The 27232-nt window shown below is 46.7% G+C and overlaps 1 protein-coding gene across 3 annotated transcripts; it reads left to right on the plus strand.

Annotated features, from left to right (window-relative positions):
- Prmt2 (protein arginine methyltransferase 2) lies at positions 1–26876 on the plus strand. 3 transcript variants are annotated; one of them, XM_042265634.2, is made up of 11 exons: positions 1–140; positions 1232–1344; positions 9755–9880; positions 10940–11122; positions 14231–14392; positions 15263–15427; positions 17705–17880; positions 23715–23844; positions 24392–24528; positions 25525–25696; positions 26307–26876. In XM_042265634.2, the coding sequence occupies exons 2-11, from the start codon at positions 1291–1293 to the stop codon at positions 26337–26339; spliced, it is 1338 nt and encodes a 445-aa protein (XP_042121568.2). In that variant the 5' UTR covers positions 1–140; positions 1232–1290; the 3' UTR covers positions 26340–26876. The 3 variants fall into 3 exon arrangements, with proteins under 3 accessions (XP_042121568.2, XP_076414734.1, XP_042121567.2); XM_042265633.2 differs by having other exon boundaries at positions 4–140; positions 1229–1344; XM_076558619.1 differs by lacking the exon at positions 10940–11122.
- The last annotated feature ends 356 nt before the right edge of the window (positions 26877–27232 follow it).

The following is a 27232-nucleotide window of genomic DNA, read 5'->3' on the forward strand; positions in this document are numbered from 1 at the left end:
GGCCTGGGCGGGGCGTGCTCTTCGGCCAGCCTGAGCGCCTCCGCGCTTGCGCAGGTCGAGGGCGGCGGCTCAGGCTTCGGGTGGGCATCAGCCGTTCCTCCCTGGTGTAGCCTCGAATTCAGCGGAGAAACACGGCCGAGGTAGGTTTCTTAATGGACAGCTTAGAGAGCTGGACCACAGGTGAGCCCGGACGTGCTCGGCAAAGGGTCTGCCATGCATGTGTGTATCTGTGGTCCTGAGGCCTCCGCCCCCTTGTGGAGACTGAGAGTGTCCTCTCGAAGGTTCTATTCCAGCCTCACCCCTTCTCAGCAGCGCCCTCCTCTCCCCTCTCCTTTGGTGGTACTCCGCACATCCCCATTGCCTCTCCACTGGCTCCCAGAGCCACGCCCTCCCAGGACCACGCCCACCTACCTTCTGTCTTCCTGAGCCACGCCCCCCCCAAGCCTCTAGACACCTTTTGCCTCATCTACTTGGCCTGGACCCTCCAACTCATTGTTTTCCTTCCTCTAGGCACCCACCTCATCCTGTTACCAAGCTTTTCACTGAAGATGTAATTGTGAAGTATTCGTAATTGTAATTATTACGCAGTATGAAGTCCTGATCTAGAAGCACGGCATGCATTTAAACAAAGAATTGCTTATATAAATGGAAGTTAATCCCAGAGCCAGTAGGATGACACCGCCCCTGAAAAAGGAGAATTAAAGAGTAGGAGGGTGTCTGGGCATGCAGATTTCAATGCTGCCAGTGGAACAGGTCAAGTACTAGGCAAGGGATTTAAATTGGAGTTTAAGCTGTTGAGAGTTCCTTAAAAAAAACGATAGTGATGTATTGTAAGTAAAAACAGGCTTCCAGGGAATAAAATTAAGGCCTAGCAGATTAAAGAAGGAAGCATACAGTATTTGAATTTTTTAATTTTTAAAACCCCCTAAAGCAGCGGTTCTCAATCTGAGGGTTGCAGATCAGATACTTACATTACGATTCATAACAGTAGCAAAATTACAGTTGTGAACTAACAAATAAATTATGGTTGGAGGTCACCACAACACGAGGAACTAACTGTATTAAAGGGTCACAGCCTTAGGAAGGTTGAGAACCATTGCTCTAAAGAATTGTGATGATAAACTCCATTTCTGTGCTGTTCTTTACACGTACATGGAACTGTAGAGCTGAAATGAATTTAATTATCAAGTATAACAATCACTTTGTGTTTCTCTCTCTCTTTTTCAAGTAGACATGGAGGGGAAAATGCAATAACAAAGCAGCAGTTATGAGGCAGAATCTTACTGAACTATGGAGACACCAGGTGACCATCCCGGAAATGAGTCCCAGGCCGTCCCCGTCCTGGTACGTAAGAGCCATGTGTGTCCAGAGAAGCGAGTACCAGTTACAGGTGTGATGTAGTTTTCCTTGTCTCTCAAGGTAGTGGCCAACAGGAGGATGCTTGAATTTAGAGAGCACTGAGGCAGGGGGATGAGCCTAATCCCTAGGTGCCATGCTGAGTGCTGTTATGAACACTTCAGGGAACTTTTTAGGATGCCTCAAATACCACACTCCTCCAGTGTATACCGTGTTTAGTTGGTCTTAGGCATAGGACCAGGAAAATGCTTAGTACTCCAGAAGATCCGTGTTTGCATGCTGTTTTCTGCCTTGAGTACATATACAGTTTGATTCATGTTACCAGAGGAAAGGTCTCCTTCAATTTTTAGGAATATTGATTATGTACAATTAACAAAATGAATATTCAAATAAAAATGCTTTTGCAAATCAAAGATTTTTCATGTCTGTGATGTCAGCTTCAGCATTTTCTTTTATTCTAATGATTTTTCCATTCCTTGGGTTTTAATTTATTTAATTACTTAGCTTATTGAGACAAGGTCTTACTGTGTATCCCTGGCTGGTCTGGAACTGGTATGATCTTAACTCACGGAGTTATGCCTGCCTCTGGCTCTTGAATACTGGAATTAAAGTTGTCTCTGTGCCCAGCTATTGGGTATGTATGTATTGGGTATTTTTATGTGTAGGAATTTTATTTATAGTTGGCTTATTTTGTTAATCATTTTTCCTTTTCAGCCGCAAAATGTTTTAATTATGAGTGCCCAGTTTATCTTTTGATAAATGTAAATATTAAGACAATTACAAGATAATGTTGTAGACATTGAGTATGTGTTGCGCAGAGATAAAAAACATTTCATCATAGTTGTCTCAGAGCACACACACAAGTAAGATTAACACTGTAGTTAAACCCAGACCCGTTCCTTCTACTTCGAGAGGCAAACAACTGCTTTATGTATGCTTCTGCACCATCTGTACCTTTATGAACTTCTAAGGGTGCCCAGGCCAGCCAGAAATAAACACCGAGGACCTTTATCAATAAAACAATCAGAACAAAGGATCCCTGAACAAATTGTGTTTTCTCAGGCTTGTGTAGGTGGTATTGCTGTTTCTGCATCTACGTCATAGCATTTTGGCACTTGGGCCCTGCTGCTGCTGCTGCTGGGCCTCCTGCACATGCTCTGTCTGTATATCCCACGTTTGTGTAGGTCAGCTGTGGTCCTGCCACGGTGCAGTGGGTTTACATCTCTTGATGTCCCTTCCATTGGACACTCAAGATGTGTTCACATTCACCTCCCCACGGTGCTGCAGTGAGGACCTGTCCCCATATCTGGTGCTTCAGGCTAGCTTCCCAGTGGTAGCGTTGTGGAGCTTTGAGGGTGGAAGGACCACATACTCCGAGTTTCCAGGTGACTCCACAAGTTCACAGATCTTGAGTAGCCCGTGATGGTGTCCTAGATAATACTTGAATTGTGGTCAGTTGGGTGGATTAGAAGTGGCTTCTTCTACCTGCCCCCGTGACTTGGGAGTCTTAGTGGTATTGCGACAAGCCTGTCAATCCTGCCCCCTAGCGAAGAATTTGTCGTCGTCCCGTCCCCCCCCCCCCCCCCGCCCCCCACACACATCAGAGCTAATCAGTTTTCTCTTGTTAAAGAGTCAGTTTTGTTGAATTTCTCTTTTGTTTTTTATTTGATTGCTGCTTTTATCTTTATTTTATTCTTCTTTTAGAATCCAGTCTTCTCATTTTGTGACATCTTGAGGTGGAAGGCTGTATCACTGACTTTAAATACTTCTTAATCTTGAGCTTGAAAGATGAACTTTGCCTTGAAACGTTCCTTTATCTGAACCTCACCCATTTAGATGTTCTGTGTTTTCATTATTGTTAAAATATTCTTAATGTGCCACAATGGAAATTAGAAATTCTAGACTATTGGAGTATCTTACTTGATTTCTAAATATTAGGGAATTATTTTATCTTTATTGTTATTGATTTGTGCACATGCATGTATGGGCACACAAATGCCGTGGTGTATATGTGCAGGTCAGAGGACAACTTTCAAATAGTTTATTCTTCCTACCTTTTCACAGGATCTGGGGGTTGAACTCAGGTTGTCTGACTGGTGTGGGGAGCCCCTTATCTGCTGAGCCATCTTACTGGCCCCACATTTGGGAGTAGAATCTCCCAAATCTCTGTAATTGTAGCATTTGAAATTTATTCCAGCCTGCTTTGTGGGCCTAGCTGTTTTTCATGAGTGATGTGTATGCCCTTTCAAAGACCATGTATTCTGCAGTTGGTATAGTATTCTTTCATTGTCAATAAGGTCAGATGGTTTTTCATCATAAATCTTTTTTTGAGTGTCTGTGTATATATGCATATATGTGTGTGTGCACATATGTGTGTGTGGAGGCCAGAGGGACAAGCTTGGGTGTCATCCTCAGGTATACCAGCTACCACTTTGATGCAGGGTTTCTCATTGGCCTGGAGCTCAACGGTTAAGCCTGGCCTGCTTCTTCCAGAGAACTCCAGGAATCCTGTGCCCTGAACACTGGGATTACATGTAAATACTACTGCGACTGGCATTTTTTATGTTGTTTGTGACATCTTTTTTTTTTTAGTGTCTGCCTTTTTTTTAAAATTCTGAATATCTCACATAGACATGGCATTTTTTATTTTACCATACGTTTGTAACTGACAGATGACTTTTACTCATTTGATAAAAATTTCTCTAAATCACTAAACGATAGCAATTTTTTCTCAATATTTTTTTTGCTCATCACTGAAGGAAGTCAAGACAGGAACTCAAACAGAGCAGGATCCCAGAAGCAGAGGCTGATGCATAGGCCATGGAAGAGGGATTCTATAAGCAAGAGATATCGAGACCATGATTGGAAAAAGTACAGAGACAACTAGCCAAATTAGTGGAAACGCATGAACTGTGGACCAATAGCTGAGGAGCCCCCATGGACTGGACTACTCTCTCTGGATAAGCAGGACAGTTGTTTAGCTTGGACTGTTTAGGGGGCCCCCAGGCAGTGAGATCAGGACCTGTCCTTAGTGCATGAGCCGGCTTTTTGGAAACTAGTGACTATGCTGAGACACTTTGTGCAGCCTTGGTGCAGGGAGGAGGGGCTTGGACCTGCCTCAACTAAATGTACCAGGCTCTGCTGACTCCTCATGGGAGACCTTGCCTTGGAGGAGGTGGGAATGGGGGATGGGTTGGGGGGGAAGGCTCGGGGGGTGGGAGGACGGAGGACAGGGGAATCTATGGTTGGTATGTAAAATGAATAGAAAACCTCTTAATAAAAAAAAATATGAGAAAAAAAGCTGGCTGAGCAAACCATGGGAAGCAAGCCATTAAGCAGCTCCTCTCCATGGTCTCTGCATCAGCCTCTGCTTCTGGGATCCTGCTCTGTCTGAGTGTCTGCCTTCTTATGGAGTATTTTAGTTAGTTAACATTGAATGTAATGAGTGGTACAATTAATTTTATCATATAGCTATTTGTTTTCTGTTTGTTACATTTCTTATTTATATTTTTTTCCCATTTCTGTATCATTTTGGGTTAATAAGACAATTGATATAACTTTATGTATTGTATTTATTGGTTTGCTAACTATACCTTTTAAATATTGCCGTAGTCATTCTCCAGAGAGTTGCCCTGCACATTCTTAACCCATTCTAGACTTTCTACTTTACAGTATACAAAACTTACACGCTAGTTGTATTTTCCAGTTTCCAATCCAGGGTAACATACATTAGTTCACATGTGCTGTGAACCCCAGAAGAGATGATCACTTCTGGCGTGACACTGAGAAAAGGTTTGTAGTGAGGTATGAGAGGTGGTTTCCTGCATTCTTGGTTTCCACGCAGGCTCATTCCCTTCAGCCTCAACAGCCTCTTTTGGTGGTTAGCAGAGTGAGTTTATTGTGATTCATTATGACAACCTTGGTTTGAATGAAAACATGTTTTGCTTTAATTTCTTTGACACAGGGACTCACACAGGGCCTGGAACTCACTATGTAGACCAGGCTGACCTTGAGTTCACATAGCTCTGCCTGCCTCTGCCTCCCGAGTGCTGGGATTACATTTGTCCACCACAATGCCTAGCTCTCGCCTTCATTTTTGAAGGTCGTGTATATTCTTCCTCATTGAGGACCGTGTTTCCTTGTCTTCTGCCCGTTATGTTGGGTGTGGTGCTCTATTGTCCTCTGCCTTATTCCTTTAAGACAAGGCCTGTCACTGAACTGGGGGGTTAGGTGGCAGCCAGCAAGCCGTAGTGATCCGCCCTCTTCCCTCCCTGCAGGTCTGGGGTTCCAGGTGCCTGTGCCCACACCTGGCTTCTTATGTGGTTGTTGGTTTCCAAGCTCAGGTCCTCATGTGTCTACCAGAGGTCTTGCTCACGCGGCCATTTCTCTTGCTCTTGGCCTAACTCTTGAGTTTACAAATTCTAAACAAAGTAAGTAGAAGAGAAATCTATTTGGAAAAACATTTGCTCAGGATCCCCAAGATCTGTATTATAAAAGGAGTTCATTCAATCTCACGGGGGTTTGATAGGGAAACAAAATTTCTAAAGGATAGAATAAGTCAGTATACATTTTATAGAAGATCAGACTCAGGCAGCAATCAGAATATATACACAAAAGCCAGAAGACAAAAGCCCTGAGAATGTGATGGAAAAAGAATCGAAAGTCAATAGCTGAGAATCCCTTTGCGTCAGTCTCTGGCATGAATTGAAACATTGGTGATGACTGTTTGCCAAGTGTTGAGGCAGAGGGCACCCCACTTCTCAAAGTAGGCAATGGTGGGCCCTCAATTGGAAGAGTATGACATCTTGAAAAAGGTTTACCCATTGACCCTGGTGGTCTGTCCCCAGGGAAAGGATATACATGAACAAACTTTTTGTGGCATTTTTTTTTTGTTTTTTTTTTTTTTGGTTTTTCGAGACAGGGTTTCTCTGTGTAGCTTTGCGCCTTTCCTGGAGCTCACTTGGTAGCCCAGGCTGGCCTCGAACTCACAGAGATCCACCCGGCTCTGCCTCCCGAGTGCTGGGCATTTTTTTTTTTTTTTTTTTTTGTGGTAGTAGAAAATGATACCAAGAAAAAAAAAAAATCAGAAGATGGCTAAAGAGTCAAGCAGAATTCAGGATTTTATGAAAGCATTAGAGTTTTCTACAAGACATTGTATAGGAAAAGTAAACTGCAAAAAAAAAAAAAAAAAAGTGGGGAGAATGTAAGGTATTCACACACACAAAAAAAAGCTATGTTGAAAGGGGTAAAAATCTACTTAGAGAAGGAAAGGAGAGAGGTAAGGATAGAAGGAGAGAGAAAAAGAGGGAAGAGGTGGGAAGGAGGGAGGGATGAAGGGAAGGAGGCTCACATGCACTTGTGACTGAGCCTGGAGCAGGTCCCAAGGGTTATTTAATAGGGATTATTAGAAAGAGTGATGTGATGGGTGGAGGGCAAGCCAGCAGAAAACATACTAGACAAAGGCAAGTCATGGTGCTGCAATAGGGAAATGCCAGGAGTACAAATAGCAATTAGCAAAATTAAAATGGCCAATAAATGCATTGAAAGTCATGAATGGCCACACTAACGTAGGTGAGTGGAAATGCAAAATGCTAACTGTCACCCATCAAATTGGCAGAGATAAAGTGGTCGGTTTCTATTGTTAATGAGGGGAATGAATCCTTATGCTTGGTGGAGCAAGTCTCACTGAGTCTTTGTATAGCCCTGGCAGCATTTGGTGATGTGGTGAAAGTCTTGGGCAGGGTATGGTGGTACACACCTCTAATCCTGGCACATTGGAGGCAGAGGAAGACACTTGAGGCCAGCCTGTTCTACACAGTGATTTCCAGGCCAGCCTGGTCTACACAGTGAGCGCCTGTCTCAAAATAACAAGAAGCAAACAACAACAACAACAACAAAAAAAAAAACCCAGACAACAAGGAAAAATGAGGGCTGGAGAGATGGCTCAGGGGTTAGGAGCACTGACTGCTCTTCCAGAGGTCCTAAGATCAATTCCCAGCAACCACATGGTGGCTCACAACCATCTGTAATGAGATCTGGTGCCCTCTTCTGGCCTGCAGTCATACATGCTGTATACATAATAAATAAAAAAATCTTAAAAAAAAAAAGTACAGAGTGATAATAATGTTTAAAAAAAAAAAAGACAAGGAAAAATGATGGTCTTGACCAGTTTTACAGTTCTGGAATTTATTCTCAGGAATTCCTCAGGTACATGCAGGATGATTTGTGTTTAAGAAAATTAAAAATTGATAGAAGAAACTGAAAGGAGTCTGAATATTCAAATGTAGGAGATTGGATAAGTAAGTTCTGATAATTCATAGGTTGGAGTATTACACAGTTACCAGAAATGTGACGGTTTTGTTCTCCATTAGGTCATTAGGTCCATCCACACAGGTAAATCTAGATCCTTGACTGATACAGGAAAGAATTTCCGCATGAGTCAGAGTGAAACAAAGTGAGTGAGTTTACTAAACACACGTAAGGGAAAGTGCATATTTTAGAATAAGCACTGGCACTTTGAGAGAGGAGCAGGTGATCATTTGGGCTTTTAGAGTCACATTGTTTAAAGGCTATAATTTATGAGGAAGTTTAAGGAGTATAAAAATTATTTTTCTTAGAAGAGTTTTTGTTTGTGACTGGAACCATACGGTGGCTTCTTAAATTTTTTAACAATTTTTTTTATTTGTATTTTATGTACATTGGTGTTTTGCTTGCACATGCATCTGTGTAAGAGTGTCGGATCTCCTGGAACAAGAGTTATAGACAGTTGTGAGCTGCCATGTGGGTGCTGAGAATTGAACCCAGGTCCTCTGGAAGAGGAGGCAGTGCTCTTAACCACTGAGCCATCTTTCCAGCCCCCTATAAGGTGGCTTTATGAGGCACACTGTTTATAATTATGGTTGATGGAAATGTACTGATATCGTTTAACTTAAAGGCCATGAACATTCAGGTCCCAAATAAGCATAGCTTGCTGTTTTTAACATCATCATTTGAGGGGTATTTGAGAAGATAAACATTATCTGTTAATCTGCTAGGTAGTTTTGATTTTGTTGGTTGTATTCAAGTGACTTTGTCTTTTTTAAAAAAGTTCCTTTATTTTTATTTCATGTATATGGGTGTTTTATGTACATGAATATGCGTGTACCACATACATGCAGTGTTTACAGAGGCTAGAAGGTCTCAGATCTCCTGGGGCTGGAGTTACAGATGGTTGTGAGCCATCATGTGGGTGCTGGGAATTGAACTTGGATCCTTTGAAAGAGCAGCCAGTGCTCTTAACCACTGAGCCATCTCCCCAGTCCTGTATTGAAGTTTCTGACTCTCAGCCAGATTTTGGTGTGAGGGGCTTCTTTTCCTTCCCACATCTCCCTAATTTCCCATTTTCCAGGCCTGCTTCAATGGGAAACATTGTGTATGGCCTCAGTAGTGTTAATTTCAGCATGTTCTATGTGGGACGTGGTGCTGGGTGCTTCTGAATCAGGAAGGATAAATAGCAATGTATTCATTGTTATCTCTCACATGGAATGAGGTTACAAGATGCCTTTTATTCTGTGTTTTGTATTTTTATACATTGCTTAAGTAGATTACTCCTTTGATTAGGCTAGAATATACATATCGGGACAAGGTTACATCATTAGGCTACAATGTTTGTTTTAGACCCTGTCACCTTCAGTCTCAGACTCTCTCTAGGTTTTTTTTTTTTTTTTTTTTTTTTGCTTATGTGTATTGGTATTTTGTGTGCACACCAGAAGAGGGCATCAGATCCCATGGGACTACAGTTATGGATGGTTGTGAGCCTCCATGTGGTTGCTGAGAATTGAACTTGGGACCTCTGGAAGAGAAGTCTGTGCTCTTAACTGCTGAGCCATCTTTCCAGCCCTAGTCTTTGTCTTTAAGGCATGTTTATTATGATAGAAGGTGACTATTGGGCACAGGACAGAGACTTCCTACGTTTCAGCAGCATGGGTCTTAGCTGGGCTGTTTGTTGGTGAGGTGAAGGTTTATACTTGTTTCCAGCACCTTCCATAGGCTCTTTCTATGTCTGTCTAGTGTCGTTGCCTGTAGGTCTGAAAAGGTCCCTGGTGTCTAGCATGCAATGGTATCACCCTCCCTAATGGAGTATCGCTCTTGGAGAGCAGAACTAGTCAACCTAAAGACCAGCTCCCCTTTCTTGCTGCTTCTGTTGACATTCTCAGTAGGATGGAAGTCACCCCGTCTTATGATACAAAGGTGGACTGAAGGTGACAGCACTCAAGTGTGCCGGTGAGGGTGACTCAGACGATTTGAATCACATGACTCTTGATTTGATACAACCCGAATCATGTGATAGAGAGAGAAAGGCATACACAGACAACAAAGCTCACAATCCCATACTTGGGTCTCTCTTTGGCGGTGGCAGGAGGAAGACCCTGTGGATTATGGCTGTGAGATGCAGCTCCTGCAGGACGGGGGACAGTTGCAGCTCCAGCTGCAGCCAGAGGAGTTCGTGGCCATTGCAGACTATACTGCCACCGACGAGACTCAGGTATCTGTCATTACTCACCTTACCGTGACTTATGAATCTCAGCATACTTCATGGTGAAATTCATGTTCCCACAATTAAATGAGATCTGTGTATGACTGTTCACTTCTTGGCATAACAAACCACCCCAGTAGGATACAGAGATGCTTGCAGAAAGGATGGAGAAGTGTAAACAGATGACTCTCTCCTGCCTGCCAATTCCTGAATAACTACTCAGAGGCTTATATTAATTATCAATGCTTGGCTGGTAGCTCAGGCTTATTTCTAACTAGCTCTTACACTTACATTAATCCATAATTCTTATCTATGTATAGCCACATGGCTTGGTACCTTTTCTTAGTATGGCATTTTCATCTTGCTTCCTCTGTATCTGGCTGGTGACTCTGACTCTGCCCTTCCTCTTCCCAGAATTCTCCTAGTCTGACTCTCACACTCAATCTCTTCCTGCCCAGATATCGGCCACTCAGCTTTATTATTAACAATGAGCAACACACACTCACAGTGTACAGAAGGACATCCCACAGCAGGGAACATGGTAAAAAACCTTCTTGGTCACACGAGAGCAAGGCTATCAACCATTGTATGTTCTTGAATCGTAGGAGCACATCTGTGGAGTCTCCTAACTGAATCAGCCACAGGTAGCTGCCTGCCTTTATTTTTAAAAGTGTTAGGTAAGGGCTGGCAAGATAGCTCAATGGGTAAAGGTGCTGGCTGCAAAGCTAACAGCCTGAGCTGGGCCCCTGGAGCTTACCTGGAAGAGGGAAAACTAGCGCACACGCGCGCACACACACACACACACACACACACACACACACACACACACACACACACACACACACACCCTGAGTACATGTTAAGAAAAGAATGTTGGTTAAACTGTATTCTTTCTGGTGGAGGCCCCATACAACATTTTTATCTTGCTATTGTTTTTTTTGTAGGTTGTCGGTAATCACTGAGGTCATTGTGATTGGGTCCCCAATTACCTGGTTATTGGTGAGATGCCAATCAACTGGATTCCCTCTCCAACTGTAACTGTTGTCTGTCTCGGTGACTGTTTTCCAGCTCAGTTTTTTGAGAGGAGAAAAAATCCTCATCCTGAGACAAACCACAGCTGATTGGTGGTGGGGTGAGCGTGCGGGCTGCTGTGGTTACATCCCTGCCAACCATCTTGGGAAACAGGTGGAGGAGTATGACCCGGAGGACACTTGGCAAGATGAGGAGTACTTTGACAGCTATGGAACTCTGGTATTGCTTTCCAAATTCTCTGTGGAGCTGGTGGGTCCTCCTAGTGTTTAGAGCAGAGATGCAGATCTTGCTGTCCATTGAGAGGCACCAGGGCCTTATTAAAACATTTGGTGCCGGGCGGTGGTGGCGCACGCCTTTAATCCCAGCACTCGGGAGGCAGAGGCGGGCGGATCTCTGTGAGTTCGAGGCCAGCCTGGGCTACCAAGTGAGTTCCAGGAAAAGGCGCAAAGCTACACAGAGAAACCCTGTCTCGAAAAACCAAAAAAAACCCCAAAAAAACAAAAAAAAAACATTTGGCTCTGTCACCATGGAATGAATGCAGCTGTGTATGAATGACACTTGATGTGAGCGCTTATGGATGGACAGAACACTACGTATGGACATAGACATCTGAAATTCATGTGCCTCTCACATATCTCCATATATTTTTCTTTTCATTAAAAGTAAAAACATTAAAAAAGGTAAAATCCTTTCTTTTGATGGCCTAATTGACCTGTGAACTGTCATCTTCTGACTCTGGCTAAAACAATTATTAGAGCAAGAAATTCTGAACTTCCCTTCTCTCAGTGTTTAAAAAAAGTTTCACTTTAAAACTGAAATAGAAAAACTATATAAGTCAGCCACCAGCAATACTATGTAAAGTCTTTTTATTCCCACGGTGAAGGTCAGTAACCCCATGGCCAAGGTGCAATCTTGCTTAAAATGAGGTTAAAAACTAGCCACTTGTAAGGTGAGTGTTACAGATTGGATGCTGAGTGGAAAAAGGAAGAGCCAGACTATGGCCTTAGTCACTTTTCTGTTGCTGTGAAGGGACACCACGACTGAGGTAACTCATGAAAGAAAGCATTTAATTGGGGGCTTGCCTAGACATGCTATGTTTCAAGGCTAAATCTTAAAACCACTGTGTATGTATATGATTAAAGCTTTTCGTCCATGGGCTGGAGAGATGGCTCAGCAGGCAAGAGCACTGGCTGCTCTTCCAGAGGACCCGGGTTTGATTCTCAGTCTCTACATGGTGGCTCACAACCACCTGTAATTTCAGTTCCAGGGACTCTGACACCTTCTTCTGGCCTCCTTGGGTACCAGGCACAGACATACATGCAGACAAAACATCCATACACATAAAATAATACAAATGAATCTCCCCCACACACACCACACACAAACAAAACAAGAGAGCTTTTAGTCCCTTTAGGAAAGGTATGTGCCAAAAGAGACAAAGGCACTTCTGGCCTTTGGGCCCCAGCCCACAGCAGCTGCTCAATTCCCTTTCAGCAGCGGTGTGTACTTAATGCAATTCATCCGTTGTTAAGAATAAGGTATTTTGCCTTAGTTTTTCCTATAAATAACCTGTGTCCAGCTCCAGTTATGGACCAGTGCTGAGTTTATCTCGCATCACATTTCTGGGGTCTCTTTCTGGACTCCCTGTTCATGCTTTTTCATAGCTCCAACCACCAACACAGCTCTGTAAGGTCCGAGCTCCCATCTTTTGCATTTTCCTTATAGTCTTGGGTATTTATGGCTTTGCAGTTATTATCATTTTGTGCTTTTCTCCATGGCAAACCTGGTACCATGGAGGTGGGCACGTAATTAAAAAGAAGCAATGGCTCTTATATTGACCTCACCTCTCTTGGTGTGTAGGTCTTGTTTTGTGTGGCAGAGTTTTAAGGCGCTTATTGTACAGGTGTATACTTTCTTACTAAGTTCATCTCTGGACACACTTGGTTCATTGTTACTGTTGGGTGGCGGTCTTCATGACCGCCTGCTGTCCTGTCCATCTGAGCCAGCTGGTGAAAGGAGGGCCCTGCATCTCCAGCTGTACATACTCTTCTGTTTCCTTTGGTCGTTCTGTGCGTTTTGAAGTTCTGTTATTGTCTCTAAAAGTATTTAGAATCCGATGCCCGTTTGATGAATCAACTCTGTCTTCTTGGGACATTCTTCAGCCTGAAGTGTCTTGTCTGATGTCATTGCCGCCACTGCGGCTCCACCTGCTTTATTTTAGGATGTCACATTCTCCATCTTTTGGTCTTTATATTTAAAGCGAGTTGCTTGTAGGCAGGAGAATGGGTTTTGGCTTTTGAATCCATGCAGACATCTTCCTGATGGAGGATAGCCTGAGCTCCATCCCTTTGTATTCATTTTATGGTCATGCCATTGGGAGGAGCCGTGGGGGCTACTGCTTGTGTTGGTGCCACCTGGGCGTTGTCTGGGTGACCCCTGGGGGGCAGCAGCCCCAGTTCTGTGCTCCCCCTGCTGCTTGTCCCCCTCCAGTGGTACTTCAAGGTTGGTTTTACAGTCTGGGGGTGCTGCAGTGGCTCCGCCTTGCCTGCAGCCCCCGTTCTAGCTAGCCTTCGAAGGGGCCTCCTCTGCTTCTTCGGGATCAGATGTTTTCCCACCTCAGAGTGTAGTAGGGGGGGCCAGAGCATTGTTGACCCCCGCCACTTTGTTTTAGTTCTTGCAAGGAATTAAGTGCTAAGCTTTAGGAAAGATTTTTGCTGCAATATGTCCAGTGTTTTCTCTTGATGGATACCTGGTGAGGATGCAAAGTCCTTCTGGCCTTGGGAATTATGTGTGGGGATGTTTGCTCTTCTCTTCTATGTGGTCTACATTCATTTTCTGCTTGTCTGACTAACTTGAGGAAGAGTACATTGGAGGCCGAGAGGTGGTTCTGTTCTGATCCAGGACAATTCCAGAAACTTCGCTTCCTTTCTCTATCCATTGTTACTTTTTATTATCTCTTGGCATGTTTGATGTTTTAATTGTAAAGCCCATTTGTTGCTAATACTTCTAGGAATAGGGGTGGGTGCGTGTGCCATGTCCCTGTTTATCTGTGGTTCAGGCCCAGGCCCTTGCAATGACTCTTTCTTTTCTTTTCTTTTCTTTTCTTTTCTTTTCTTTTCTTTTCTTTTCTTTTCTTTTCTTTTCTTTTCTTTTTCGAAACAGAGTTTCTCTGTTTAACAGCCCTCGCTATCCTGGAACTCACTCTGTAGCCCAGGCTGGCCTTGAACACACAAAGACCCACCTGCCTCTGTCTCCCGAGTGCTGGGATTAAAGGCGTGCGCCACCACTGCCTGGCCCTTGCAATGACTCCTGATGTGTTGTTTTTAGAAACTTCACCTGGAGATGTTGGCTGACCAGCCTCGCACGACGAAATACCACAGTGTCATCCTGCAGAACAAGGAGTCCCTGAAGGACAAGGTCATCCTGGACGTGGGCTGTGGCACTGGGATCATCAGCCTCTTCTGTGCCCACCACGCACGGCCCAAGGCAGTAAGTGTGTCTGTCTGCCTCCACCTGTGCCCAGCTGTGGGCCATCGTGGTGGTGGGCTTGACAGGCGGCCAGCATGTGGTTCGCTCTCAGGATGATTTGATGTTTTTGGCCTTTATGTACCTGTGCGATTTAGGCTTGTGGGAGGGAAGTAGGCAGCTGGTCCATCTGTGGCTGAGACTGTGACATACTGTACTGGCCACGAGCAATGTAAGTGGAGCTAGACAGAACAGAAGTGACAGTGATTCTGTTAGTGGGACACTTGCGAGATGTTACTTTAGTTCACTATAGAAAATGGTGGGTGCATATGACTATGATGGACCCGTTCCAGTCCAGGCCTTTGGCTCTCTGGTGTAGACCTTTTTCTCCCACCTTTTAGGGCCTATTTGAGCTGAGCTGTGCTATGGCCTCATGACAGCCTGACAAGGTGGTCAAGAAGCCAGTTTACAGGGCAGTGATGACTGCACCTAGACACTGCCAATCTGGGAGCAACATCCAGATTCTCTTCCAGTTCTCCCTTGAGCACCAGATGTGGTTGTCCCTGGCCATAGATTCTAACATACTCACTGTTCGTTATTGTTCTGGGCACTTGTTTGGTGGTCACGGGGTGTATGTATTGTGTGGGGGAACCAACCCGGTGGAGCTGAGCTTCTGCCCGCCTGCAGTTGTGTTTGCGTTTCATGGAGGAGGCTCAGGCAGGAGGCAGGACTCAGCAGTGCTGCACTTTCCAGTGTACTGTCCAGGCCACAGGGACGCTGTACGGCTTGGCGCACCCTAGGCCTCCGTTCCCCATGCAGCGTTCTCTGTCATCTCTGTCACGTACCTGTGTGTGGGGTCAGGACACGTGCTGACAGGCACCCTTACCGCCGCAGGTCTATGCTGTGGAGGCCAGTGAGATGGCACAGCACACAGGCCAGCTGGTCCTGCAGAACGGCTTTGCTGACACCATCACTGTGTTCCAGCAGAAGGTGGAAGATGTGGTGCTGCCCGAGAAGGTGGACGTGCTGGTGTCTGAGTGGATGGGGACCTGCCTGCTGGTAATACCTGGCATGTGGTGGTCTGTGGGTGGTGGGCATCTCATTTCTTCTGGACCTAGCACGCTGGGCCCATCTGAGGAATCTTTAAAAATCATAATTAATTGTTCTTTTTTCTTTTCTGAAGTGAGGTGGTGTTAATTTATTGAGTGATATTGGCTCTGTGTCTGAAATCTTAAAAACAAAAACAAACACACAAACACCACGAGACTTATGTCCGAAACGAATGTGACTCTCTTCTGGGCTCTCTGAATCACCTGCTCTTTCCTGGGGACTCTTCAGAAGTCCAGGACTGTTTCCTCAGCCACCAGTGTTTCCATCTTCCTGGCTCCATTTGCTGTAGGCTAGCCCTGGCACTGTCTGTGAGACTCTCACTGAGGCTGTCATGTCCCCAGGACTTCATGGAAGGACTTAGACGGACCTGGTTACCTGTTCACATATCGTTCAGGTCCCTCATCACTCACACCACCAGCCAAGTGCTACGGTGTTGTTACGTCTTGTATATTAGGCAGGATCAGCAGTGGTTATGTGTTTAGCCCTGTCCTGCTGGGCTTGGCTTTGTAAAACCCAAGGCGTTTTGTGCTGTATCTCAGCCTGAAATTTAGCCTTGGTATTGAAGCTCAGAAAATTAATCTCTGGACGGTAATTTATGCCTCTAGCAAGATCCCCATGGATAGAGAGTGGTTGGTGAGTGCTGCCCCGCTGCTCACGGTGCAGGCATTGAGGGATGGCGTTGGACTTTGGGCCTGTTGGAGTTATTTTGTCAGAAGATGGTAGTATTTGGAGACTTGATGTCTATGATGTGTGCTGACCTATTAAAAACATCTGTAGATTCATAGGATGGTGGAGAAAAAGATGGATGGTGCTGTTAACCCATGAAATGGGCATCAGCCTTCACCCTAAGATCCGTGTTAATCCAGTAAATGCTTGTTTACCACTTGCCTCAGGTGTGGGGGCAGGAAGAAGGTAAAGTAGGCCTGTGGCAGGAAGGTTCCTGCTGCAGTCTAGCTTTCATTGGGTTTGGGAGGCAGGGGTGGGAGAGGAGGCATCTCAGAGGTCCAGAGACGTGGAGCCCAGTTCCCTACCAATGCGTGATCCAAAGACCTGGAAACTATGTCTCATGTACCTGCATGGAGGCTATGTTGGGAACCTGCTGTACAGTCAGGGTCCAGGAAATGTTGATTTCTTGATGAGGGGTATGCGGAGTCAGGGATTTCAATGGGATGTGATGAGGAGGCCATGCCTTGCAGCTGACTGGAGAGAGGAGGGCATGCTGGGGTCAGCTTGTGCAGGAGGTGGGGCATTTTTACAGTTTGGGTGGAGAACGGAGAATGCTTTTCTCAGGGCAGCCAGGTTGCGGCTGGAGGGGGCCAGTGGGTTTGTCAGCTGTGGGCAGCAGCCACGCCTCAGGGAGTATTGGGGGGATCTCTAAGGAGTCAGACTGTGTGCCGCTCAGTGGTGTAATGTAGACTGGTATAATTCTTTAAAGTGAATAAGCCAGGATATGTCAAGTTGTAAAATGTGTGTGTGTGTGTGTGTGTGTGTGTGTGTGTGTGTGTGTGTGTCTTTATTTTGTTGTAAAACTTGAGGAAATTTCTAAGAAAAGCCAGGCCTTCTGTTGTTTCCCATCCGTGACTTCAGAAGGTGGAGGGACCTCTGGCTGTAGTGTTCAGCCCCTGCCCTGACTCTCATTCATGACTTTGAATTGAGTGTAGGTACAAATGGAAGCCGTGTGTGTGTGTGTGTGTGTGTGTGTGTGTGTGTGTGTGTGTGTGTGTGTTGGTCCTACAGATTCATAAAGATGACAGGCTTCCTTGATGAACTTCCTGAGGGCTGGGGGTGAGGTAGGGTGGGAGAAGCTGAAACACCTGTTTTCCTAAGGTGACCATGGTTATGTGCTTGACCAGAGGGTTGTGAAAATGCTGGGAATACTCCAGACGAACTCATTTTGTTTGTTAGGTCGAGCCGTGCAGCCCTGAGGGGCACTTCAAAATCTAGTGGCGTGGCTCCCAGTGCTGGTCTGGGGCAAGTACAAGGATTTCTATTGACTGTTAGCTCCCCTTGAATCCCAGGTCAGTGGGAAGTGACATGATTCCAACCCAGGCTGTGATACATATGTAACATATTCATGAGAGTGTGGAATAAACCCCAACTTCTCAAGTGTGGTTCACTGACCTGACTGAGAGACTTTGGGGGTAAAACTGAAATTCCACAGTGTAGCATCCTGGCTGTGGGGTGTGAGCCCTCAGTGATGTGCCCACGTCCTTTCCTCCCGTGCAGTTTGAGTTCATGATCGAGTCCATCCTCTACGCCCGGGATGCCTGGTTAAAGGAAGATGGCGTCATCTGGCCGACCACAGCCGCATTGCACTTGGTGCCCTGCAGTGCGGACAAAGACTACCACAGCAAGGTTCTCTTCTGGGACAACGCCTACGAGTTCAACCTCAGTGCGCTCAAGTAGGTGTGCGTGACCGCGTGCAGGGCTGACCACCGTGTAGCTAGGCTCCTGGCAAGAGGAGAGGAGCCGGGTGGGCAGCCAGTTGATGAGGGTGCCACCTCTGCTTCTGAGAGACAGTCTCGCTAATCTGTGGGAGACAGTCTTTCCTCCTTCATGAACGTTGCACCTTATGCATCCTCCAGTGACCCAGAATGGACCCGGAAACATTGAGATTTGTCCTGTTTCCGTCTCCTTTGCCTTCCCTTGCGCACCCTCCTGACCCCTGAGATGGTTGTGTGTGTGGGAACCTGTTATAGGTGGGGAGTTATGCCTCTTGCCTTCCCTCCGGTCTCAGCTCTGGCCGCAACCTCAGTTCTTGTATTCCTGGAGGGGGATTCACATCAGGACACAGAGCAAGCGAGCAGTCAAGGGTTATTTTAGCCTATGCATAAATAAAAGTGGGCAGTAAGTATACCCTCCTGGGTAGAGGATGGATTTAGCCAACTGGCAAGAGTAACAGGCTCCTCTAGTATCTGGATTGCCCACCCGTGGGGTGGACTGAGGTGGTCTTTTTCCTAGAATAGATGGAGGATTTCTTAGGAGATGTGGGATTTCTTACCCACAGTGTTATCTGTTATAATTAGATGCATTAAATGCAAGAACAGGAGAAAAGAGGCCGGGTGTGGTGGCGCATGCCTTTAGTCTCAGCACTCAGGAAACAGGTGGATCTTTAGGAGTATGAGGCCAGCCTGCTCTACATAGCAAGTTCCAGGCTACTCGCCAAAGCAACACAATGAGACTGCACCCCCCTCGTCCCCCACAGAGTATGTAGGAGGGTGTAACTTCCCATAAAGTTGAGCAGTTTACTAGAGGAAAGGGCAATGGCGCCATTGCATGTGCTCGTCACAGCATGCTGGCAATGACTCTGTTTCCCCCATAATCCTGTTCTTCTTTCCTGGTCAGCTTGGCTATCATACTCAGCTGCAAGGGTCCTCTGCCTAGAGGGAACAACATGCTGCTAATGTGATTCACAGGAGCCAGGACCAGTCCCAAGCTGGCAGCTAAACTTGGCATCGCTGCCTCGGTGGTTTAAATGAGAACGGCCCCCATGGGCTCATATATTTGAATGTTTGGTCCCCAGTTAGTGGAACTGTTTGGAGAGGACTAGGAGCTGTGACCTTGTTGGAGTGGCTGTGGCCTTGTTGAAGGAGGTGTGTCATTGGGGTAAGTTTTGAGGTCTCAGAAGCCCACACTAGATTGTCTCACCCTCTCTTTGTCTGCTGCCTGCTGACCAGGATGTCAACTGTTAGCTACCACTCCATTGCCATGCCTACCAGCTGCCAGGCTCCCTGCGGTGATGATCATGGACTAACCTTCTGGAACTGTAGGCGAGTCCCCAATTATATGATTGCCTTGGTCATGGCGTTTCTTCATGGCAATAGAAGAGTAACTAAAGCATCATCCATGAGATCTACCGGCTTTACAGGCATGAAGGATGCAAGAATGAAGAGGTTGTGGATTCTTCCTCCACAGTTTGAGAGAGCCACTGAAGCCAGGCAGTGGGTGGCAGGGGAGTCCCTACATGAAGGCCTTGAAGGCCATTGCGTGAAGCTGTGAATGTGAAGCTTGGATTGCAGGGGAGACCCCAAGATGTTGGAAGTGCCAGAACAGTGAGATGTCTGCCTGAGAGAGCTGCGTTTAGGGAGTGGAACCAGCCTGAGATATTTATATATATTGCAGGCAGCAAACTAGAGGGATGGAGCCATTTAATCCCTTTTAAGTTCAAGTCTCAGACATGGGGACTACCCATACATGGACATGGAGTGACAGGGTTTTGGCATTTGCCCTGCTGAGTTCTGGTGTTGCTTTGGTCCAGTATTTCTTCACCATGCTCCTTTTCTTCCCATTTGGAACAGTAATGGATATTCCTTGCCATTATTTTGGAAGCATGTAGTTGCTTTTTGATTTTGCAGGGGTTTGCAATTGAGAGGTTATGTTGAGGCTCGGAAGGGACTTGGCCTACAAATAGTATTGGTACACTGAAAGACTGCCAGGACTTCCGAAGTTGGACTACATGCGTTTTGTGTTATGATATGGCCATGAGCCTATGGAGGCCAGGAGTGGAATGTGGTTGTTTGAATGAGAAATGTCCCTCACAGGCTCTGGTATTTGCACACTTGCTCTCCAGTTGGCAGCACTGGAGTTGGGGAGGTTTAGGAGGTGTGGTCTCATCAGAGGAATATGTCTCATTGGGAATGGGCTTTGGAAGATTATAGCCTTGCTCCACCTCCACTTACGTTTGAAAATGTGGGCTCCCAGTTTCCTGCTCTGTCTGCCACGCACGCCACATGCTTCCCCACCATGGCAGACTCTCCACTCCTCTGGAACCATAAGCTCAAATTGGCTCCAAGTCATGCTTGGTCATGGTGTATTGTCATAGCAACAGAAAAGTAATACAGTGCCTGCCTCATAACCGTAGGTGTCTTTAAAGATGGGATTGACATGTCTCACAATCTTAAGTTTCTAGATATAATAGAGGAAGTTCATTTGTAATGGTGAAGTCTTTAATGGTGCGTGGGATGTTGAAACACATGCTAATTCCCAGTGAGCGCTCTGAATTTGTAATGAGCCTTAGCAGATTTCCCATGCTGTTCATGGAAGTGCCTCAACATGGTTGATAATTCCCTGCCAGGTGGACACCAGTGCACTTGAGCCTTGGATGCTGATCCAGATGATTGCCTGATGAGGCCTTTGGCCTATTATAGCTGCCTCTGATAGAAGGGTCTAGTTCCTTCCCTTCGAGAACAAGAAGAAGGTCAGGGAAAAACCCCTTTACCAAGTACAAGAAACTACCTGTTTCTTCAGGGAGGGCCAGATCAGCCCAGGCCTCTGCTCACACTTTTGGAGGGTGGGGTACTGGTGGTAAAGCACGGTGCTGCAGGCACTTAAAAAAAAAAAAAAAAGGTCAAAATAATAGAAAAAGCAATATAAAAGTATGATGTCTTCCCTAACTAATATATGGAGTCACTATTCCCTCATCCAACATCCCAAAGGGAATAGAGAGGGTCCTGTATATTGTGGTTCTACAGTTCATCTGGAAAAACATGGTAAAATTCTATTAACCACCTGGTTGAGAGTTCTTTTGCTGCACCCAGGCAGGAGTCATGGGTAGATAGGCGAGGGAGAGCTCTTCCGGTGCCGGCCTCTGGCAGCTTCCTTTCCCTCGGTGTTTCGGAGCGGCGAATGGTGACAGGAGACAGATGGAAGCAGCAGAAAGTGGTGCCCCTATTTGTAGTCCTCACGCAGGCCTCCTGCATAGGGACCCTTAGAGCTCGGCGGCGGCGGCAGCCATTGCTGCAGCTCTCAGCCGGAGCCTTGGAAGACTTGATAGTCAGTGGCGTTTTCCCGGTGGTCAGGGCCCGAAACCTCTCTCCTGTGGATCCTTACAGCGTTCTTTATTCTCAGCCTTCCACTCTCTTTCCCGATTCCCTTCTCCCCCTGCCTCTTCCTGTCCTGGCTGCACTTCAACTGTCCCTCTGCTGCTTCTGCTCCCTGGCCCCTTGTGTAGCATGGCTGATGCCGGGACCACCTGGAGGGCCTGGCTGCTGTATACCCTGGGGGGAGGCCTGTTGAGGATGTTTGGGAGGTGGGACACCTGCCAGCACCTCTGTGGGTCTGGTGTCTTCTTCCACGGCTGTCTCCTCAGCTCTTGAGCGGTTGGCTGCCTTGCTTCCCACACAGTTTGGCCTGCTGGCCGCTCAGCTGTCTCCACCCCCCTACTGTCTTGGCCACTCTCTGCTGTCTCTGTTGCTTGTTTGTGTTACTGAAAGCTAGAGAGAGAGAGAGAGAGAAAAAAAAAAAAACCCACTCAAATGCAGCCTTTTAATGCTGCATCCACACCAGCAAAGTCAAGTGCAGGAGAGTGTTTAGGCCAATCAACCATTTGTTTGAACCAATCACAATGCTACCCCTTATCACCAATCAATGTAGTCATTGAGGTTTGTTTAGAACAGTGGTTCTCAACCTTCCTAACGCTGTGACCCTTTAATACAGTTCCTCATGTGTGGCGACCCCCAACCATAAAATTATTTTGTTGCTACTTCATAACTGTACTTTTGCTACTGTTATGAATTGTAATGTAAATATCTGATAGGCAGGAGATCTGAAATGCAACCCCTGTGAAAGAGTCAATGGACCCCCAAGGGGTTGCCACCCACAGGTTGAGAACCACTGTTTTAGACTACTCCATTTTCTTTTAAACACAGGTTGTCTCTCTGTGAGCCAACCAGGGGAAGTGTTCCTGCTCCAGCTCTGGTAGAAACGTTCGCAGATCATTTAGCGTTCATCTGTGCTTGTATTAGCTTCAAGTCTGCTGCAGGATGGAACCCGTAGCTCTAGCTGGCCCAGTCAGCTCTCAGCTTCCTGTTGTTTTCTCCACAGGTCCAGATGGCTGATGCTGGCAGAAGTGTAGTCTTTTGGTTGTTAAAATTGATAGTGCTTTTGCTCAAGGAAGCCAGAAGAGAAAGACAGAGTCCAGTAGATACTGGTTAGGGGGTCCAATAGCCCTGTCCCCAGTGTCTGTCTAGGAAAGTGAATAACAGAAGTAAATTGACAGATTTTAACAATGTTAACCTACCCAGTGCCCCAGAGAGAAGTGCATTCCCCTTACCTATCTTCGGAAGGTAAAGACTTTTAAAAGCCATGGTGGAGAGCTGGGCATGGTGGCACACACCTAGCACCCTGGAGGCAGAGGCAGGCAGATCTCTGATCTCTGTTAGTTAGGGGCTAGCCTGGTCTACATAGCAAAGTCTAGACCCTGTCTCAGAAAAACAAACAAGCAAACAGCCATGGTGGAACTGTAATAACTAAACAGTGCTGCCCCAGAAGAAGAAAAGCCGATGAGTAGGACTCAGGTAGATGAGTAGGACTCCAAGCAAGCAGAGTGCAGACAGCTTAGGATGATGAAGGAGGATCTGAGTTAGAAGGGGTGAGGACCAAGTCTTCACATTCCTCATTGATTAGCCCTTTGGAGGAGTATCTTTCCTTTCTCCTTGGCGCCAGCCATTAAAACTGTAATCTTTATTAAAAAGATTTGCTTGTTTGCTGTTTTAGGGAGTTACGGCTGTGCATAATTTAAAAACACCACAGGTGCTATTCTGATATTACAGTGGGCCAGTGTGGGTGTGGTGGGGGTGGCGGGCCAGTGCGGGTGTGTGTGTGGGGTGGCGGGCCAATGCAGGTGTGGTGGGTGGCGGGCCAGTGCAGGTGTGGTGGGGGTGGCGGGCCAGTGCGGGTGTGGTGGGGGTGGCGGGCCAGTGCGGGTGTGGTGGGTGGCGAGCATGGGTGAGAGGAGTGTTGATGTGGAGAAGTGCATGCACCTGTGGATCCTGCTCTTTGCCTCTTGCTGCACTTCCTTAGCTACAACACACAGGGTTTCTTATTTGTTTTGTTTTTTGTTTTTTCGTCCTGAGATTGAGGCATGAGCACCTGCTCCAGTCCCGCCAGTGTGCAGGGAGAATAGCTAGAGATTGGAATATCTGCTGAGTTCTCTGCATAGTAGGAGGTCCACAGAAAGTATTCTGAGGTACAGGTAGCCACACTGCACGCGAGTCCTCTGACTAGTCATGATTGGCTTCCGACTGTTCAGGTCCCTATATTTGATGTGATAAGGAAGAGGCATTGACTGGCAGGCTCTGAGGGCCAACTAGTGAGGCTCAGAAAGGCTGGACAGCCATGAGCTTTGCCAGCAGGGGGTGACCTTCCAGGCCGGGCCTTCAGTGAGCATTTATTACCCCCAGTATATTTAGGCTGAGTCCTTGCCAATGCCTTGAGCCTTTCCTTTAACGTCCCCCAGGTCTTTGGCAATCAAAGAGTTTTTTTCGAAGCCTAAGTCTAATCATATCTTGAAGCCAGAAGACTGTCTCTCTGAACCATGCACTATATTGCAGTTGGACATGAGAACTGTGCAGATCTCCGACCTGGAGGTGAGCAACTGACATGCAGCAAGTGTGTGTGTGTGAGTGTGTGTGTGTGTGTGTGTGTGTGTGTGTGTGTGTGTGTGTGTTTGGGGTGGTGTCTGAGTGATGACTGGTACATTAATAAATGAACCATTATACTTCATTTGATACTATTTTTCCTTCATATGTTCTGTTTTGCCTTTGTCTTTCAGTGTTTTATATTTGTATTTAATCTCTTTATTGTCTTTAGTTATTTTTACATTATATTTAGTGTTCTTGGCATCCTAAAAACCATACAAATTATATTCCATTTATTGTAGTACAGTAATTGAGTAACAAATTCTATCAGCTGTTTACAGCCACTATCAATGACAAGATTCTTGACATATTTCCCATGGTTAGAGTTAGGTCCAGTGTGTGGGCGTAGGAGTTTGGGATGGATGTGGTCAGTGGAACCCAAGCTATGTAACATTATCTGCGCAATCCAGAGTGGCTTGCTGGGTTGAGGTTAGGGTTGGGGTTGGGACTGGCATTGGCCTATGGCACCAACATATTATCCTATGTTTGGGTGCAGACCATGCGTGGTGAGCTGCGATTTGACATTCAAAAAGCTGGTACCCTGCATGGCTTCACAGCTTGGTTCAGCGTGCACTTCCAGAGCCTAGAGGAGGGCCAGCCTCAGCAAGTGCTCAGCACAGGTCCCCTGCACCCGTAAGTGACCCTCCTGGAGGGACTGGGGGAGGAGGTGGGGTAGGGCAGGGGGATAAGGAGTGGATGGAAACAGGTTAGTTCACTGTGTTCCAGGTGCCCTTGGCCTGCCATGTGGGGTGACTCTTGCCTCTGCTCTGGTTATCCTCTGTCAGAATATTAGACTTACTGAAAAGTGTCCCTAGTGTACAAGTGCGTCGTAGACTTGGGGCTTTGCCCTGACCTCTCCTAGCTCCTCTTCTCCCAAGCATGGATCAGTGCTGTGCCTGGCCTGATGCCGTCCAGCCTCTTACTCTTCTGTAATGGTGGTAGGTTGGACCAGTTGGGTGTGCCCTGCCCTCACCCCCGTGGCCCCGATCAGGGAGTGGGGAGAACGAACAGGAACACTGGAGGAGCGAGTAGAACCGAAGAGCAGCACTGGCTGGGGCGCTATATGTTATTGGCTCATGGGCTGACGCGAGACCACAAGAGCTAGATAGAGCACCAAAGCAAAGAAGTGAGCGCCCTGGAGCCCGTGACTGCCTGCCTGTACTGTTACAGTTGACTGGCTCCCATGAAACGCATCTCTTCCAGAAATGATTGTTTGGCCTGGCTTGGTTGTATGTGCTGCTGATTAACTCTGGTGACCCAGCCCGGCATCAGCAGCCTAGAAAAGGGCACAGTGACAGAGTGGACTCCTGTCCTCTGGGCCAATACAGACGTTTGACCCTGTGCTTCCATCCAGCAGGCCACCCAGGGTGAACCTTGCTCGCCTTCTGCATCCTGAGCTATCTCTCTACTGTCTTCTCTGCTGCACCTGGAGCCGGGTGTCAGCCCCTTTGTGTGGTGGTTTAGACCCCGTAAAGACTTGGGTCAGCTGTGGGAGGGCGGCACTGTGCCTTGTTGAACATGGGGTTAAGCTCCATATTCCTGGGTTCCTGGGCAGGACAGTCTGTCAGCGCAGGGGACCTCATTGGGGCTGCCAGGTGAGGCTTATAGGTGACCGTCCCTTTCTTACAGCACCACACACTGGAAGCAGACCTTGTTTATGATGGACGACCCTGTCCCAGTCCACACAGGAGATGTGGTCACGGGTTCTGTCGTGTTACAAAGAAATCCGGTGTGGAGAAGGCACATGTCCGTCTCTCTGAGCTGGGCTGTCACGTCTACACTTGACCCCACATCTCAAAGAGTAAGATATTTATTTGTAAAATCATGCGTTGTAGGCGCTGGATCTCAGGGAGACCACTCTGGTGGTTACTAAGAACCGTGACAAATCGGCGTCCCCTGCCATGGTTGGCGCTGCCTGTCTTGTATCATTATAATCTTCACACAGGACAAATGTGCTATTTTTAGATGTCTATAAAATCTAAATCACGTTTCTCCTCTCATGTAATAGGAGGTGGGAGGTTTAAGAAGGTAAGTGTCAAATGCTCGCATGGCACAGCTGGTCAGAGTCCTGCACCTGCCTGGGGCCGCTGCTTGTACTTTTCCTGGAAGAGACATGTGTGAGGTGTGGAGGACTAAGTTTTCACACGTGGAATGACATGGGGTGTACAGAGTTGGGTGGGGTGTCAGGCCTCAAGTATCAAGGGCCACTGGAAATTGGAGCTCTGTTTTTGGATACAGGGTTAATGTGGGAGAGAAAAGAAAAACAATCAAATGGTTTTCTTTTGTGGTGATTTTGTATTCAGTGTTAAAAGTGTTTGTCATTTAAGGGTGTGCTCAGAATGTCATTCCATCCAGTGTTAAATTATGGTGAATTATTCGATTGACTTCTTTTTTTTCTTCTGAATTTACAGGTTGGGGAAAAAGTCTTTCCAATCTGGAGGTGACAGTTAAGCCCTGCTTGGGAGCCATGGTCATGGTATGCATCTTGGTGGAAGCAGATGCACCTGGCCACCAGCTGTGACATCCATCCGCACCTGTCCCATGCTGAACCCCTTCCCACCTAGCAGGTGACACCAGGGCCCTTCACAGATAAGCCTATGGGCTCACTCCTAGCGTTTCTCTTGTAGGCTGTGTATGTAGGTGTTCATCCTATGGTGCCCATCACCTGCCAGTCGTGACAGTGTTCCCAGCTGGGAGTAGTCGTAGATTCCTCAGACACACATTTTAGCCTGTGTGTCTGCGACTGTGATGTCCACATGTTGTGTCAGTGGTCCCCAAGGTCCTCGCCCAGCTGCTCCACCTGTGGACTGCGGCTTGCAGAGCTGTGCTCTTGATAGCTGAACCCCTGTGTCCCAGTGTAAGGACCAGTGGTGGCAGTGGGTGCCACGGGCTCCGCACGGGTAGTGCAGCGTGTAACATCGTATGGGTAAATTATATGTGAGACACAGTACATGCTCAATAAATATTTTTTAATGAACAGATGTTCCATGTCCTGTCTCTATGCAGATACACTGTTTCTCATAAGTACGGTGTGGTGGTTTGAGTGAAAAACTCCCATAGACCCCCATAGGCCCATACGTAGTGGTCCTATTGGGAAGTGTGGCCTTGTTGGAGCAGGTGTGGCCTTGTTGGAGGAAGTGTGTCACTGGGGGTGGACTTTGAGGTTTCAGATGCTCAAGTGAGGCCTAGGGTCACTCTCTCTTCTGCTGCCGGCTGATCCAGATATAGACCTCTCAGATACCTGTCCAGCACCATGTCTGCCTGCCTGCCACCATGCTTCCTGTCATGCTGACAATGGACTAAACCTCAGAACTGTAAGCCAGCCTCAAGTAAATGT

This window comes from Peromyscus maniculatus, chromosome 21, assembly GCF_049852395.1.
Source record: "Peromyscus maniculatus bairdii isolate BWxNUB_F1_BW_parent chromosome 21, HU_Pman_BW_mat_3.1, whole genome shotgun sequence".
Taxonomy (NCBI): domain Eukaryota; kingdom Metazoa; phylum Chordata; class Mammalia; order Rodentia; family Cricetidae; genus Peromyscus; species Peromyscus maniculatus.